This window comes from Monodon monoceros, unplaced genomic scaffold (assembly GCF_005190385.1).
Source record: "Monodon monoceros isolate NGI ecotype Baffin Bay Population unplaced genomic scaffold, NGI_Narwhal_1 Super_Scaffold_11, whole genome shotgun sequence".
Classification (NCBI taxonomy): Eukaryota; Metazoa; Chordata; class Mammalia; order Artiodactyla; family Monodontidae; genus Monodon; species Monodon monoceros.
In genome coordinates this window covers 41,726,829-41,745,566 of record NW_021703767.1, presented here as the reverse complement: position 1 = coordinate 41,745,566, position 18,738 = coordinate 41,726,829, and the positions used below count along the sequence as shown (strand labels likewise).

The following is an 18,738-nucleotide window of genomic DNA, read 5'->3' as shown; positions in this document are numbered from 1 at the left end:
TTTTTTTTTTTCTTAGATTCCATATATATGTGTTAGCATACAGTATTTGTTTTTCTCTTTCTGACTTACTTCACTCTGTATGACAGACTCTAGGCCCATCCACCTCACTACAAATAACTCAATTTCGTTCCTTTTTATGGCTGAGTAATACTCCATTGTATATATGTGCCACACCTACCTTCATCCATTCATCTCATTCAAGTTTTTAGTCTAAGCTTCCCTCTGGCTCCTCTCTGCATCAAAGCTTGAGTTGCCGCCCTTATAGGAAAGCATAAGGAAGGGGGAGATTTTGATTTTTTTTCCCATTTTATTCCAAACATGTTATTCTGAACACATAATGAATGAATAAGTGGCATTCAACCAGCTCAACAACTAAGCCAGTTTGCAAAATTAAATGTTTCCTTACCTAGAAATTTCCATTGATCAACTTTTTAGTGTTTTAGTCTTTTTCTTAGTGGCTGGGCTCTGTTCTAGGTCACTGTTTAGTGAGTTCATATACTTAAAAGTAAATATATTTATTTTAATTACAAGAAGAAAACTCTTAATTTATATTTTCCCATATGATATCCATACAACACATTCTAAATGAACAACTGGGGCTAATTTGAACTCATTATTTAGAAGAAAGTGTAAATGAACAAGTATTGTTTGCCTTTACTCAATACTGTTATTGGAATCCCTAGGTAACTAGCTTTTAACCCTAGAATTTTAACCCTGGAACATTTAGCTTTCTCATTAGATGACTTTCATTATCTGCTTCCAGGTGTTTTAGACTGATTGGTTTTGCTCTGGGAATGAAATGACAATCATATTCAAGACTCTCCTACTGCCCCTAGCCAGCCATCTTGTAAATGGCACCATCCATCACTGGATGAGGAAGAGAATAAAGATGACTGAGGATTATTCATTATTATTTAGGGATTTTTTTTTGTCATTGGCAATAGTTTATAATATACATAAAGCAACAAATAAAGTGTCTAATCTTTAATAGAGTACTCAATAAATGTTTTGTCCTTTCTTCCATTCCAATTCCCTTCAAATAGTTAGCACACTTTTACTATTCATGTAAAGAATTTATTAAATGAAGATATAAGGGAAAGCTCATTGCCAACTACAAAGTATTATTCAAATTTATCATTCATTGCTAAAAATACATCAGAGTAAGAAGAGTTTTATAATTTATTTTACTTTTTCCATGATCAGTAAACAACCAGTCACTCTGGTTCAAATGAGAGAAAAATAAACCAACATATTCATAGTACACGCTTAATTCCAAATCAAACTACAGGAGAGATTCCAAGCTCATAATATTATTATAGAGTTTGAGGCAGGGTGAGTGCACCTATTATCACAGACTCTTTAAATTCAACATTGTAGTTTCAAATTCTTTACATTCAAAACTAGTAAAATAAATTCGAGTAGTAGCTTTTGTCCTATACATTGCCATAAATAAAATAAGTGTGCCCAAACTATCATTTGAAATCATAAGGCTATGAGAGCCTGAATACCACCAAAAATTTAATAAATATTTTTAAGCTATGCACATGAATATTACTCCATTCCTTTGTAGGATGAAGCTAAGTGAAATGTTAAAACATAAAAATAATTATGCATAAGTAATACTCACATGCTGGCTGAAAATATGTGACATATTTATCTGCTAGGTGAATGCCTATTCATGAGTTTACACCCATGACATTTTAATAAACGCAATCAAAATATCAAAAGTAAAGTGATCACATTTAATATTTAAATCTTTGAGTGGAAACGAACGATAACTTTCAAGTATTATATCAAAAGCAAATGAGAATAAAATTTAACAAGAATAAAAAGGTGTACTGTTTGTTACATTATGTTTGCTAGCCTGAAGTTCAACATTCTAGGAGACTTGTTGGCAGATGGCTAGTCTGTTGCATAATTTTTCACAAATGGCAATGTATTCCACATTATCCCCTGCAACTTGCAGTCCAGTGTGGACAGGAGAAATTATAAGTACCTGAGAGAGATATTTGATCCCCACTCTCTCATTCTTTCCACATTCTTTATACATGTTGGGTAACTTTAGAACAAGGTCTGTATATAGTAGCACTATTGACATTTTACACCAGATTAATTCTTTGCTGTAGGGGCTGTCCTGTGTATTGCAGTATGTTTACTAGCATCCCTGGCCTCTACCCACTAGATTACATCAGCATCCTTCCAATTGTGACAGCCAAAATATCTCCAGACAATATCAAATATCCCCTAGGGAGCAAAATCATCCCTGTTCGAGAACTACTGCTTTAGATTGTTTGTGACAAATCCTGATCAGCAAGGGAAAATGATTCAAAGAGGTCCAAGATTTAACTGGATTTTATGTAGACTAAGTGGAATTCTTTCTTTCTTTCTTTCTTTTAACCATTAGCACACTTTCCATGGATATTTTCATTCCTGTTCTAGTCTAAAAAAGGGCCAAGTTCATTAGAGCTCATCTTCTGATATGTGGGTTTTGGTAAATATAATAGCACCTCTTTGAGATTTTTCCCTCTATTTTTTGTTTTCTTTTCTTTTCTTCTTTTTCTCTTGCTTTCTCCCTTTAATTTTTTTGAAACAGGGATCATTTTCTATTGCTAGGAAAACTTAAATTAAGCATCAATTTCTTTGTTAGATGGAAGCATCAATAACCAAAATTTTTGGTAAGAAATAGGCTTTTCCTACAAGAGAAAATGCTATCTAAGGCTACAAAACATAAATATCATTGACATAGTGAGACATTGGATAAGAGACCTAGAGGGCTCAATTTGGCTCTGAAATAAGGGTGAAAGAAGAAGCTGGGGCCCATAAATTTTAATTTAGTCACACTTCACGATAACTCTCTCTGCCTTCAAGCTGAGCATCTGTAGATCTGAGACTATCAAAATAAAATAAATTGAATATACAAGAGTCTGACTCATTAAATTTCCTACAAGTAATGTATTGCAGAATTTATTTATACTTCTACTTCTGATTGGACCACAAAAATTCCTCTTCCTTCCCCACCTCCCACCCCAACAAATTTAAGCCAACATTGCTTGACTTATATTTTCTTCTTCTTTTTCACATTCAGAAATTGCTTTTTCAGTTTATATGTGTAGAGGGCATTTTAAAAATTTAAATGCTTTCCAAAAAACTGCCAAACATATCCTTCAATGAGCTATCCAAAAATTTGGATTTGATGACACAAATGGTGTCATTTGGTATACTGCCTTCTTGCCATAGTAAAGCTATTCTAGTACAACTGTTATTAATGAGCTAAAACTTTGAAATCAGTTGGCAATTGAAGTTTTGGTTGGTAAAATGCTCCTAGGTGTTCAGAAAAGTAAAGCGCCAGATACTTACTCTAAAAATAATTTATGAAGATGTGTTTTTTACAATATTTTAACAGATCATTAAATGAAGCATTTACTTAAGGTGGTCTCTATGTCTGTATGTAAGCTCCCCAGATATTTACATATTTGAGAAACGTCTCCAGTTGCCTGGAGCAAGCCCAGATTCACAGCATATGAAGTGTTTCTAAAACTTCAATTGCAGAGGGACCTCCAGTTCAAACTCAACAGAATCAGAAGCTAATGCTTGTTCCCCATATTTGCAATGCCAAACCCAGAGCCAGTTCCTCCCAGTGCTGATGTCACATCTATGACAGTCAGTAATTGGGGGTGCAGGGGGATTTACGGTCACATGTTCCATTTGGATTCTTAAGTTTAGTAGGAATTAGGAGTTGTCATTTCTAGGCTTAGCTTTGACTGTATTATCTATTTTTTGCCAAGTTTCTTAGCCTCTCTGTGCAGATATCTTATCATTCATAAACTGAGGGTCATGGGAAACATAAAACTTGATTTTATGTTCAGTTTCATCTATCTCTAACAGCTGTGCTAACTTATAAACCTTTGCTCTTTCAACTTTCTATCTTAAACCTACAGAAATATCAAGGATGCTGACATTTTTAATGTTAATTATTTTGGCTCTTGTTTAGTCCAAAGATGATCCTAACTTTGGACTAAACTGCATATCTATTGGCTGTAATATCTGGATTTACTTCCATAGAATTCTTACAGAAAAGTTAAAGGAGAATAAAAGGGAACAAGTAAAGATACTAGGGATTCTCTGGGCAGAGGCATTATGTAATTGCTAAACTCTAATCCAGGAGTAAAGTAGTACAAAACCTTGTTCACTTTGTCCAGAAACAGCAGTTAGAGTAGGAATCACAAAGTAAACATGTTCTTGGAAGATCCTGCAATTCAGTTTTCTAAACTTAATGAATTTAGACAGTTTAAATGAGACATTTGGCTAAAAGCCCTGAATTTTTCAGGTGCTTAACTGAAGTCAGCTCATTCGCTGTGGGTTAGGGGGTTTCAAGTCTTGAGTTCTAAAGAAAAGGAGTGTAATTGCTGAAATCTCTGGACATTGAGCCCTAGTATCTTATGTCTGCCCCAATTTTTCTCTGATTATATACACAAATCTCTCCTTACTGATTTAGGAAATGCTTTGCTGATCCATATTTCACATTGCCTGCCTGTGAGCTCTGTCAGGTCATAGTTAGAGTGACAAAGGACTTTGGAGAGTTTATCTTAGTAAACTCAGAGTAATTGAGTGTTTAACCTGGAGGCAAATATTGGCTTCTCAGGTTAGAAGTGGAACTATAGAGATAAATCATTTGACTAAAGGATTTAGGATCTATCATCAGGAAGTAAACTTCGTTCACTGCAGACAACAGTAGACAACAAGGTGAAGGGCAATCCAAGAAGACTCCCAGGGGAAGCATCTGTTCTAATTCCCAGTAGTTCAAATCTAAAAGTCATTGAGAGAATTGTTCCAGCAGATGTCGACTGCCACAAGAGATCAGAGACAGATGATCTCTCAGGTAGCAAAAGTCAATACTTTGAACTTTTGAAATTTTTCAACATTCCGTGAGACACTTAAGAATTTCTTAAAAGTCTTCACCTTGTATTCTAAGTAACTCTATGGCTATCCAGGAAATAAAATACAAATAACTTTTCTGTTACTTTCAGAGTCAAAAAATACAATATAAAATTAGGTCATCTGATGTATAATGTATATCTTCAACAAAAACAAAAACAATGAAAAAATTTAGGGATAAGACTAAACATACAACCTAATATGGGTACAGCTCTTTTCAAAGTTCAAAGAGGTTTTAAGTGTTAAACCTCGTGTTTTACATATACTGAATTCCTACTTTATTTTTTAAAGGTTACAGAAATTCATTTGAAAGTGAATTTTTAGCACTCTGAACACAAGTTTCCAAAAAAGCCATATTGATAAGTAAATAAGTCAGAAAGACCTATCCAATATAGCAGGAAAACTATACATTTACAATAAAAATAATGAAACAGAAGCATTAGATTCATTCTAGTAATTAAGCAAAAAAGTACGTAACTTGGGTAGGCTTGGTTTTATTAATATTGATAACTGAAAAATTAGGAAAGATAACATGATAGTTTGAGAATCTCATAAATACCTGCTGAGACAATTCTGACTAGACATCATGGCAATGGTTTCCTTGTATGTCTATGTTAGGTAAAAATTGCTTGAAATACGGGGGCAGTTCCAGAGCAATGGCTAGCAAATGAAAGGGAAAAAATCATGGGAGTGGGCCTGAACCATGACATGTAAAACTGTAGTTGAAAAAGGGTCATAGGACAGGAACGAATCAAATTATTAGCCATTCCAGGCATCAAGTAGTAAGACTGGCTTGGGAAATAATGACTGCTGTCTCTCCCAGTGCCGGAGCAGCTGGGGCTGGTCAGTGGCTTCAGGGTACATGGGAAAAGCTTCAGGCAATGTGTCATCACAAATTTGAAATGTGGGATATTCACAAGTCAACTGGAAATAATTTTAGTAAGTGATTTTTACTAAGCTTCCAGGGCTCAACACTACAGACTGGACCAGTCACTATTTGCTTGTTTTTAAGTCTGAGTTATATCATTAATCTGACTACTTAACTTGTCTTCTTGCAAAGTGAGCCTGTTGGAATAAGAGAAATTATTAAAATTATTCCATTGAATTGAAAAATAGTTAAAGCAAATGAATTTGGCCTATTAACCTCAATATTTACATTATTTTCTCCTTCACTCTCACTAATTCTCTGTTCTAATGTCATTTTATTAGAGAAACTCTCTCTGATTGTCCTATCTACAGTAGCATCTCCCGCATACTGTCCACATTCAGCATCTTATTTCTCTGCCTTGCTATATCTTCACCTGTTTGTTTATTATGTGAAATACCACACTGGAATGTAAGCTCACGGAGTCAGGGCTTTGTTTTTACCTCTGGGTTCTCAGGTCTTAGAACAGTGCCTAGTATATTGTAGGCACTCAAATATTTGTTGAATGAATGAATGAATGAATGATGCACTGCAGAGAAAACTGTTCCTGCTAGAGACTGTGTGTAATATATTTACATAGAACCTCCTCACTCGTGTGTATCATTCCAAAATTATAGTTGTGATTTTTCTCCACATAAATCTGGATGCATTATTTTCACATGTTGAAATGTTCGTGCTATCCATCTCTCTGAAATGGGTGGCTAGAAAGTATTTGATCCCTCATTAAACTTTGAGGCACCATTAACTGAGATTATAAAATCTTCTAGAGTTTTCTGATTTGGGGATATATAAGTTTACTTTGTGAAGCTACATAAGACAGAAGCTATGTACTGATCCTAAGAGACTAGAAAATGTTGACATTATTTATTTTGTGTCCAAGCTTAAAATACATTACTATATGAAGGCCACTGATTAGATATTTGCTTATTGCTTTTTTTCATTCATGTGTAAATTACATATGACATATACTACTTATCAAAATACTATTATTCTCTTTTTATATCACACAAGTTTTTGGTATACATAGTTTTTAGTCCTTGAGAATTCTACAGAACTAAGGCTCATGTTTTCTAATATTCATATTCTTCAAGTGGAGTTATCCTGAAACAGAGTATTCAGCCACTTAGCTTTTAATCACTTGCTTTAGCCCCTTTTTTTTTCTTGTCTTGCAAATGAAATTAGATAAGACAAAGCAGTAGTAGAATATTTCTGGCATCAACTTGGCAGACTCACAGAGAAAAAAAATAGAGTAAGTTATTATGTAAAATAAGATTTCTTTTTCCTATTACTTAACACATAATGCCTGTAATAACTTTTCATTTGGTTTTATCTTCTAAAAATTAAATAGGTGTTAATTGGCCATAGGGCAATGTGACACAAGACAGAACTTTTTTCATTCAATATAAAAATCCACTTGGCAATTACTCAGTATGCATCTCCATAACAGAAATAAAAAGAAAAATACTAATAATGAAGAATGTAACCAAGAACACATCATTTGGTTTTCTTAAATTTCCCAGATCAGTTTATGTGCTAATTATACCCCTAAAATGAATTTGGGGACTTGAGAACAGGATTGACTTTACATGACACAGCATATAAATTAGGTAAAAGTCTATATTTTCTTTAACTTGATCCTGTTTAAAACAGCAAATTGACCACTATCATCTTGGAATTTTGGATTCCATCTATTTTAACATACAAACATAATATATGTATTCATACACACATAAAAATGTTAACTTATTAAAAGTGAAATTTCATAAGAAAAAGATTGAAAAATTATTCAGTAGAAAACAGTTCTCACCAATAATACCATGCTTCTGATAGTATAAAATAGAGCAAATCAGTAGTTCAGTCCAAAGAAATGGGAAACATGCCATAATTATACTCTGAAATTCACATGATGTATAACTAAAGAGAGATAATCCATTTTTTTGTTTGTTTTTCTCAACAACAAAAATTCTCTGATGTTTTAAATTTGCAGAGCTAAATGCTCCAATCATATCCATCCCAAGTAAAATCCAGGGCCTTTTATGATGGTTTGCAACCTTAGGTATGCATCCGCAGGTATGCTTTCAAGACCTTTCTTCAAAACATGTTCTATCACGTAATACTATATCATAAGTCAGATTTTATATCATTTAATAACTACTCAAATATTTAGTTTTTAAGGTGTTATTTTCCTCATAAAGTATCTATAACAGTGGTTCTCAAAGTGTTATCCAAGCATTTCTTGGTGTCCTCAAGAGCATTTCAGGGGGTCTGCAAGATTGAACTATTTTCATAGTAATACCAAAACTTTACACCTTTCTCATTCTCATCATGTCATGAATGTACAGTCGAATTTTCTAAAGGTTACAGGATGCATAATAATATTGTATAATAAAAAGTGTCAGTGTTTGGAATTTCCGTATAACTCAGTAGTGAGAAATCAAGAGAAATAACTAGAAGTGTGTATTGAAAAAAAATTCCAATTTCCTATCCAATATTCTTATGGAAATCACATAAAAGTGTATATTATTATCTCAGCTGACTCTTTCCTTTCAGGCATACTATTGAGGATATAAGGAAGGAAAACTCAGAGTACACTTAAGACAGTATCAAAAGCAGCAGGAGAAAATGTCTGATACATTGTTTTAAGTTGTAAGGCTAAGGGTTTTCTCAACTCCTCAGATGTCCCCTCCAGTTTAAGAATCTTTAATTACAGAATTAGTGGATATAATTTCTATTTCACTCTTCTACCCTGCCTGTCAACCACAGAGGTGTTTTAAAAATGAGAACAGCAGACACCCTACATTCATTCAGTGGCATTGAATCAAATGTCTCTCATGATTTCTTAGTGCAATTACCCTCTATCTAAAGGCAATAACTTTCAGAGGAGCAATCGGAAAAGTATAATGAATTGAGGCACTGAATGCTATTTCTGAAATGTGTTAAGTGTGATTAAAGTAACGTGACTGGTAAAGCAGATTAACAAGAATGTGTCCATCCAAAAAGAATGCCTTGGCACACTATTTTAAATGGTGAACTTGTTTTTCTGAAATAACCATAATCATAGCATGCTAATTCGAATAAATAAGACAGATGTCTAAGCTGAATAATCTGTTTTTGGTTAGAAAACAACCCAGACTTTACAACAATGTGCTACTTTCCTTATTTATTAACTATAAGCTTATTGAAACCACAGATTTTTATCTTAGTCAGGTCTGCTTCCCCAAATACTATATGCCTAAACAATTTTGAGTGATAGTATCATTTACAATCTAGTTTTAAAGATAATTTCGAAAGAGGAATTCCCCAAACATTTTGGACAATAGCAGTGTTCCTGCAGTAAGTACACGTTCCCAAAACGACAGCCTAGTATGACAACACTCATTTCATTGTTTCAGTGTCTTTGTTTAAAAAACAAAATAGAGGTCCTATTACTGTATGACCATGCCTCATATTTTAGGGTAAATTATAAAATTATTGTACCAAACAAGGCTTATTATGGGAAATTAAATCAAAGATGTCTAAATTATTCTAGAAATGCAGATGCAAATTACAGCTTCTCAGAGGGAAGTCAGGACTCCCACAGATATTTTGAGGAGTTCCAAGAAAATACAAGGATGAACACTGAAGAACTCTAATCAGCTATTTATTGGTAGTGAATGAGCCCGTTTGGTTAGTGTGGCTTTTAAGAATCTTCTGGGAATGAAGCATAAATGCAAAGATCCTATTGCACTTTTGCTTCACAAAGGCTAAAGAGGAATTTTGACACATCAACATCATTCTACTAAGGTTGAAATAATCTTGTGGACCCCTTGGTCCTGACAAAGTAAAAATCAGTATAAATGAAGCTCCGAAAGTTAACCGTATACAGTCTCCAGAGAGCAGATGATGTAGATTCGAATGAATCTTTCAACTTTCTCCAAGAGAAATTGTTTCCTGGAGTATCCTAGTGCAAGAGTTCAGAAGTAACCTCCACAAAACGTGCCACTTTGGCATATGAATGTTTTTGAGCCAAAGGCAATCAGGACCCTGCTCTTTCAAGAGAAGCTTCTGCCTCTCCCTTAACTACCTAGAAGAATTTAAATCGTCGAGGGAGGGTCCTTTCCCAGAATGAGATTACCAGAGATGAATTTCATCTGAGTGGCCCATCTGTATGTCAGGGCAAACATCTAATTACCCAACATCTACTCTTCTTATCAACTTGTGAATTACTTTCCTCCTCTTTGAAACCTCAGGCCTTCTTTGCCACTCCTTAGCTCAAGATGGCATATATACCTCATTTTACCTTTCTGTCTTTGACCCTCTCGTATATGTGAGATTCCATGCATACGAAATTAAATTTGCTTTTCTCCTGTTAATGTCTCATGTTGATTTGATTATTAGACCAGCTAAAAGAAGCTTTGAAGGGTAGAGGAAAATTCTTTCTCCCCAACGCTAGAAATTAAGACTAGTATTGAGAACAAGGATGTGCTCATTTAAAGAAAAGAGAGATTAGAACCTGAATGAATTACCGAAAAATAGAATATCTCAGATAAAGGCCTTTTTCCCCAAATACTTTCTATTAGAACTGGAAATATTTCTTGAATAAGGTGATTTTTGTAACAGGGATAATGCTAGCAAGAATACTTTTCATGGAGTGTGTTAATAGCTCAAATAGTAGCAGAGGGTTATGAAGAATATCTTTAGAATGCAGAGTAGCAGTGAGTAGAATAAAAAGCATTCTCTTCCAGACAACAAATATTATATATTATCATCTGTTGTGTATGTTGTCCCCTGGAGTAATAATTTAGTCATAAAAATGCTTTGCTACAGAATGGTGGCTGACTAATTTTTCTGGTGATCAGAGAAGGAGCACAAAAAGCACTATCAAGATACCCATGTTTTGTAATTTTATCAAGTTTTCAGAGCTGTGTAGGAATAGCCACTGTTCTAAACTTAACTAGCTGCAAGGTATACAATTTTCTTAAATTTCTCTTGCTCTTAATCTAATGAACTGTGTTCCTAAGAACAGCAACATTTTTTGCTGTTTTTTTGTTTTTTTGGGTTTTTTTGCGGTACGTGGGCCTCTCACTGTTGTGGCCTCTCCAGTTGCGGAGCAACACCGGACCAGGGCACGAACCTGTGTCCCCTGCATCGGCAGGCGGACTCTCAACCACTGCGCCACCAGGGAAGCCCAGAACAGCAACATTTTTATGCAGAACACAGTTTCTAAAAATACTTAGATTCATGAACAAAGGTAATCTGCTAGAGAGTACACCTGAAAACGGGAAATGCAAACAAGGGTAAAAGCCATTACGAGAGTTCCAACTTCTAAATCAACACGGCTAGGGATATATCTGAGACACAGAGCTTCTTTCTGTGTTTCTATCACTGTGGCTTTACTTGTACATGAAACTCAGTCTTGCATATTGAGCTCTTTCTCAGAGTGAGATATAGTTGCCATGTGACAACCTTAGTGGCTGTTAATAGAGTTACTGAGGTTGATGACTTCTGAAAAGAATGAGAATTTTTGTTTGCTTCTTTGTTTGTTTGTTTAATCAGGAATAAACTCTTAGAATTAAACAAGAAGAAAGCAGAAGCTGACTGTCTTTTTTAAAAACTGCTCATTCTCTTGGCTAGTGAGAGTATAATGAAATGGCCTCATTTATATATTGCCACTAAAAATGAAAAGTGATAACAAACTATATGTAAAACAATTAAGCAATTCATGTACCAAAATCTTCACATATTTTTCCATATTTTGACTCACCAATTTTCTAGAAATTTATCCTGAAGAGGTAATGATAGAAAGGCATGAATTATATATCAAGATGTACATCAAAGTATTGCTAATAATAGCAAAACATTAGAATTCTACCCAATTAATAGTACATTGGCTAAATAATGTACATGAGTAAAATGGAGTACTATACATTATTTAATAATACTGTAAAAAAAATTTCATCATCCAGAAAATTCTATATTTTATATTTCATGTTAAAAAGGGCAGATTACAAAATGATACTGAATTTATATATAAAGAAAATACTGGATTTATTAAGTGGAAATCATTTTTTTATATCAGTATACATATTATGATCTTTTTTTGTCACTATATGCAGAACTGAAAATATTTTTTATATGAAAATGCATAGAAAAATATTATGAAAAGATAAAATTAAAGAACCTAGGGGTAAGACAGGAATAAAGACGCAGACCTACTGGAGAACAGACTTGAGGATAGGGGGAGGGGGAAGGGTGAGCTTTGACAGGGCGAGAGAGAGTCATGGACATATACACACTAACAAACGTAGTAAGGTAGATAGCTAGGGGGAAGCAGCCGCAGGGCACAGGGATATTAGCTCGGTGCTTTGTGACAGCCTGGAGGGGTGGGATAGGGAGAGTGGGAGGGAGGGAGTCACAAGAGGGAAGACATATGGGAACATATGTATATGTATAACTGATTCACTTTGTTATAAAGCAGAAACTAACACACCATTGTAAAGCAATTATACCCCAATAAAGATGTTTAAAAAAAAAAAAAAAGAGTGACCCCCCCCCAAAAAAAAAAGATAAAATTAAAATGTTAAAACTGGTTATTTTTGAGTAGTGTCATTAGCCATGATTATCATATTTTTATTTTTAAAAATTTCTTCCATAAAAATATTTCTCTAAAATAATAGTATGTCAAGGAAATTTGCCAAAAACATAAGAAGAAATAATCAAATGCATTTTGAATCAAAGGAATGCAAATTAACAGATAAAATTCCTCACAGTAAGTAAATATTAAAAATAACGATAATATCTAATTTTATTAGGAGTGTATTGAAATGTGCTTTTAAAGTAGGCACAGACTCTTTAACACAGAAAATCTACTTCTAGGAATATATTATAGGGAAATCATCAGATTCAAACAACTATGAATGCAGATGTATCATATACACATTTGTAAAATATCTTGAAAAAATAGATATAATAATAATTTGCCCACTAATTAGGATGGTTTTAAAAATGATACAACTAGAAAATAGAATATATTAAACAGCTAAAAGTATAAACAAATATTATTTATTGACAGTGAAATATATTCAAGAGGTATACTGCTAAGAAGAGAAATGAAGTATACAATTTGCATTCAGGATAATCTAATTTTAATCATTTATTCATGCATATGTCTGTATATAGAGGTATGCACAAAAAAATCTGGAAGAACTGACTCACAAAATTACAAATGTTCTGTGGGTGGCATAATTACGGATGATTTTTCTCCTTTTTATTGCTTTGTTTTAAAATTTTTATAATGTAAACGTGTTACTCATGTAAGCATTACTTTTAAAATGGTTTAAGATTATACCTAGTTGGATGGGGGTACTAAGAATTTATCCAATCTTTTCTTAACAGTGGTTCAACCATGACAAAAAGATAGGTCAATAAGACTTTAGACATGTTAGAACCTTGCTGCCTTTTTTGGGAGAATCATTGAACCAACATATGGAATTTCAGAATATCATTACTCACCTTATGGACAGTGACCATCTATTTTTCCAGAATAAGTAACAATATTTTACTTTTAAAGGATAAGTTTCATACGGGGGGAGATATAATTGACAAAGCATTTTGGGATGTGATTTCTATTTATTTGTCAGTCAACATAATACAAGTTGCTAAACAAAGATAAAAGAAAAAAAAATGAGTTACTCACTCTTGTTGTGTAAGCAGCTTCTGGGTCATCTTCTAGAACACGTGAAAGTCCAAAATCAGAAACCTTACACACCAAATTACTGTTGATCAAGATGTTCCGAGCAGCAAGGTCTCGGTGAACGTAGCCCATGTCTGAGAGATACTTCATGCCAGATGCTATCCCTCGAAGCATCCCTACCAGCTGGATAACCGTAAACTGGGCATCGTGTTTCTGAGAAGTATTTCAAATGTACAGTTACGGTGTGTTTCTATTTCCTAAACTATATCTTGATTAAAATTTCACATACTGAATTGTAAAGTATATACATTCTAGTTTTAAGTACACCAGCCAGGACTAAATAGATGCAGGAGTAAAACAAAATAGCATAGTAGCTACATTACTTTGTAGCAAGAAGTAGCCTAATATTCTTTTTTTTTTTTTTTTGCGGTATGCGGGCCCCTCACTGCTGTGGCCTCTCCGTCGCGGAGCAGAGGCTCCGGACGCGCAGGGTCAGCGGCCATGGCTCACGGGCCCAGCCGCTCCGCGGCACGCGGGATCCTCCTAGACCGGGGCACGAACATCGGCAGGCGGACTCCCAACCATTGCGCCCCCAGGGAAGCCGACCTAATATTCTTTAACTTCAGGTTCAAAACTAGAACTTTGCTGGTCGTTTGATGAGACAAACTCCTTCTCAGAAACTTTAAGGTCACGAACAAAAAAATAAAATGGATCCTGTGGCTATTTTAGGTTTGTATTTATTGGTTTGATTTGAATGCTTATTCTTTCTTCTTGTTTTCCTATATTTTATTAATTGCTTCAAATATGGTAGATTTTAAATCTTTAATTATCATAATAGATAATTAGTTCAAAATTAGTCAAAAATATTTACTGAATATTTGTTGTTCTACCCAACCCTGAGCTATAGGTCATAAAACTGAAAATAATAGGAGATAAATTCAAATGGTCCTGGATTTAGAAAAGTTTCCAATCTACTCAGATTAAAATAGAAATATACAGTTTATATGATAGATAGATAGATGATAGATGCATGCATACATATATAGATATATAAAAAAATAAAATTTAATGTCTAGCAATATCTAAACAATAATTTTAGAGGAAAATTTATTATAATTTTAAAAGAATATTTATTATAATATTTTGAATTACCTGACTTGCAAAATGTTTATTTTTGAAATATGTTTGTGAAAATAATTGTTACTGAAACCTTTATTCAGCTCATGAATATTAAAATAAAGAATATCATTTCTTATTCATAGAAAAATTAGTATTTTCCTCCATGATTATGAATTATACTATATATCTTATCTATCTATCCATCTATCTATCTATCTACCTATCTATCTATCCCTATCTATATAATGCTGAAAGCACCTTGAGGATAGGGTCTGTGTTTGTTTTTTTTATCCCTTGTTTATAGTGACTGGTGATTGACAGTGTCTTTTTTTTTGACAGTGTCTTGTACTCTGTAAATCTACTGAACTTCTTTGAATGTAACATTTGTTGATATTAGTAAAACATAAATTTTCTAAATGTAAACAACTGAAATTTATATGTAAATATATGTTATATATGTACATATGTATGTATATATTATGATATATAAGTAATGATATCTCTGGATTGAGAATACTTAGGCATTATAGCACATGCTTAGTTTGTGAGTGGACAGTACTATGTGAGAGATAGAAGGTCTTCTATCTTACAGTAGATGGAGGTTGCTTTAAATAAGGAAATGAATATTTCTGTCTTATATCAATGTTATTTATGTCTTACTTTAGAATCTTTAAATTTTTGTTTTAACCAATGTGAATCTTGTCTGAATGAAAAGGATGAAGAAAATTGCACAAATTTGTTTTAAAAACATAAACCATTGACATTTGGATGTTACAAGATAAAAATGTAATTTTACAGTCTTCCTTTTGCTATTTAGTCCCAAAAAATTCAGTTTTCTTAAAACTTTATCTAATTGTTTAGCATAATATTAGAGGTTGTCTCTATCATTTTCAGCAATTTATTCCACATTTATATATGTGTGCAGATAGATAAAGGTAAGGTGGAGATATGCGAATGTGTATACAATCTTCTACTTACACGTAAGAAACTGTCCAAGGAACCATTCTCCATGTATTCTGTGACAATCATAACTGGTTTACCTAGGTATAGGTAAATAATAAATGTATAATCATCAGCAGAGTTCAACAAATATCATGCAATGAACATATATAATACATTTTGATACACCTAATGCATTAAAAAATATGAATTTTTCTCTGTCCTCCAAATTTTGCCAAATTACTATTAAAAAGAAAACTAGCTTTCAATAGAAAATTTAAAAAAAAATTGAGAAAGATTGGTTTTCAGAAAAGGGCCTATAACTTATATGATATCTAAACTGGCGTTTTGGTATGGTTTTCCTTAAACACAAAATATGCCCTTTTCTTCACTCTAATTGCATTTTAGCTGAACTACAAAATCAGATATTTCTTTCTTCAAGCCCAGGATAGAGTCATGAATTCCACAATCATTTACACTCTCTACAGATATATGCAGAGCTATATGCTAGGTGTTTTCTCTTGTGCTGGTTAGTCAGAAGCAAGTAAATCAAAGTCCCTACCTTCATGGATCCTATATGTGAATTGAACAAAACAATTAAGACTAATTATTATAATCTGTATTCAAGTAACACATTAAAAATTATAAAATCCATGCTATGCTTAAAAGAAAAATAAAATTAAAATTGCTCTTGGTAGTAACTTGTAATAACCATTTTGGAAATATGGGCCTTAAACATCATTAAACATTTTAACAAGCATTTAAATGTATTTGTACAGTACTTAGTGTGTGCAAGGTGCTGGTTTAATTATTTTACATATACTAGCATTAATTATCATCATTTCCACTTTTTACATGAAAAAACCTGAAATATATAGAGGGTAATTAACATCACACAGCTAATAAGTATAAAGCCAGAAGTTGCAACCTGAATATATTATGCTGTTACTTTTGGAAATGTACACTGAGGGAAACATTTAAAATAGGAAAAAGCATTAGACACAAAGACACAAAGGTGCTAAGTATACTGATACATAGATCTACAAATAGAATAAATCTTCAACTATAGGTAATAACTGAGGCAATTGTTGGGTGTCAACTCTACACATCATTCCAAATTGAAAGAATGACTCTGAAGACTGTAGCACTTTCAGAAATTATTACAGTAAAATGGAACTCCAATTTCAAGGCCTACACATGTTACCACAGCATAATTCACTCCCCTTATTGTTGCTATGATATTGTTTTAACTATAAATCTATCATTTTACAAAAAGAAAAAAAAAACCTCCCTTCTCTCCCAAGTCTAGAAGATCTGCATTAAGTCTTGACTAAGCATGAAAAACCTTGAGCACATAATAGATTTTAAACAAACATCCATGTACATCTAACTGTAGAGCAAGCATGATTTTTTTCATGTGTTCCTTCTACATCATGGTTTGTGTGCCATTCTGATGCCAGAAAATAGCTTTTTTCCTTGTTTTTCCTTTCTCCTTGTTTTTCCTTTCCTTTCCTTAATTCATACTGGTTGTGAATTGTGGCTTAGTACCGTGAAGATTATATTGATGCTTACTACGCTTAGTACGTGAATATATACTAAGCTGTATGTCTTATTTATTTAGAGGTGAGGAAATTATTTAAATTCTGTAAAATTTCTTAGATTTTCATATATGTAAAAATAAATTGACACAGCAATTTATTGTCAACTGAGACACTGATTTAGTTATATATTTTGGGTAATATATCAAACATTATACATGCCTTGGTGTAACACTGGTGTAAAGCTTTTTAAACTTAATGTTAATAAAATTTTCCACACGTTCAAAAAATAATCTGATAATGTCTGAAAAGTCATTTTAGTCAAAACCTTCAGCCTCCAGACTTGCTTTTTCAAAATTTTAATTAAGCTTTGATCTAACAATATTCAGGAAAAAAGAGAAAATTCAACATTTCCTTGGAAACTTCTATTTCTCCTGAACTGGTAAATCAAATACCTAAGAACTGATCCCAGAGAACTAATCTGAAATGAAATGAATGAACAATCAAATGAATGAAATCCTGCACATGCATGTTTTCCATACATCACTATAAGTGTCTATATTTCTTCCTTAATATAATTCTTAGAAGAATAACATGCTCGCAAAACTCAGTGCAGCCCTTGAATGTAGTTACAGATATATTGCTTCCCACAGTCAACTCTCAATTACAGTGGCCAGTTACCGTGTTTGTATACTACCCAGACCTTTGCTTATCACTCTTTTCCTTCTGGCTCTCAGCCTTATGACCATTTCATTTCTCGTTAGCATGTCTGGTAAAATGTTTGGCAAAGGAAATAAAAGTAGCTGAAAAATCAAACCAGTCAATTAAGCCAAAGCCCCATGACCATTCAGAAATCAGACCAGGCTGCATTTAGCTCTATAATTTAGGTATTTGTAAACACATCAGTTAAGATGGGCAAGTCTGAAAATGTGCTTTGCATTAAGTTCAAAGATTCAGCAAACCCAAATGTACAGACAAAAAGTAAACAGAATCAAATATTCTACCTTGGAAAGCAGGATCTTCACTAACTTTTCCTTGTGATTTTGATTATGATAAACAGAGTTAAAGGAAAAGCACAATAGTGGTTAGAACTAGTTCTAATGTGTATTAAATGTAGTTGGAAATTATTTATAAAATACCAGCTCATCTGCACATGATGCAATGTATTTCTATCAAAGTTTGCACATTCTTTCATGTGTATTTTGATTTAGAAATGACATTATCAGCTTCTTCAAGAACCTATATCATTCACTGCCCTCAGAGATCCTTAAATACATCTGAGTATATCTATTAAAATCAATGAAATTATTGTTGTTTGGCTGAAATGAAACTCCACCAAAAATCAGCATAACAAAATGTGCAGTGGAATTTTGCTTTTGTTCGTAAATTGATTTATGAGTATAGATAAAATCATGATCTTTCATAATTAAAGGGTTAAAGGAAGCACATCAGTCTCTTACAATTGGTTCATTTCCCCAATGGCTCAGAGATATTTACGAATCATTTTGTTTGCTGACAGAACAAATGTGATTCAAAATATCTAATAATTCCAAGTTCAGCACTATTTCACCACCTTCTTAATCACATAGTCTATTAAAAAAAAACAGCAG

The 18,738-nt window shown here is 33.2% G+C and overlaps 1 protein-coding gene across 3 annotated transcripts in view; it reads right to left on the bottom strand.

The window, feature by feature from the left end:
• Positions 1 to 18,738, bottom strand: part of EPHA3 (EPH receptor A3) — a 364,171-nt gene that overhangs the window by 28,808 nt on the left and 316,625 nt on the right. For all 3 annotated transcript variants that reach the window (XM_029214327.1, XM_029214330.1, XM_029214328.1), the window contains exons 12-13: positions 15,630 to 15,691; positions 13,536 to 13,745 (exon numbers count right to left, since the gene is read on the bottom strand). In XM_029214327.1, coding sequence (XP_029070160.1) covers positions 13,536 to 13,745; positions 15,630 to 15,691 — 272 coding nt within the window. The remainder of the gene's footprint in view (positions 1 to 13,535; positions 13,746 to 15,629; positions 15,692 to 18,738) is intronic.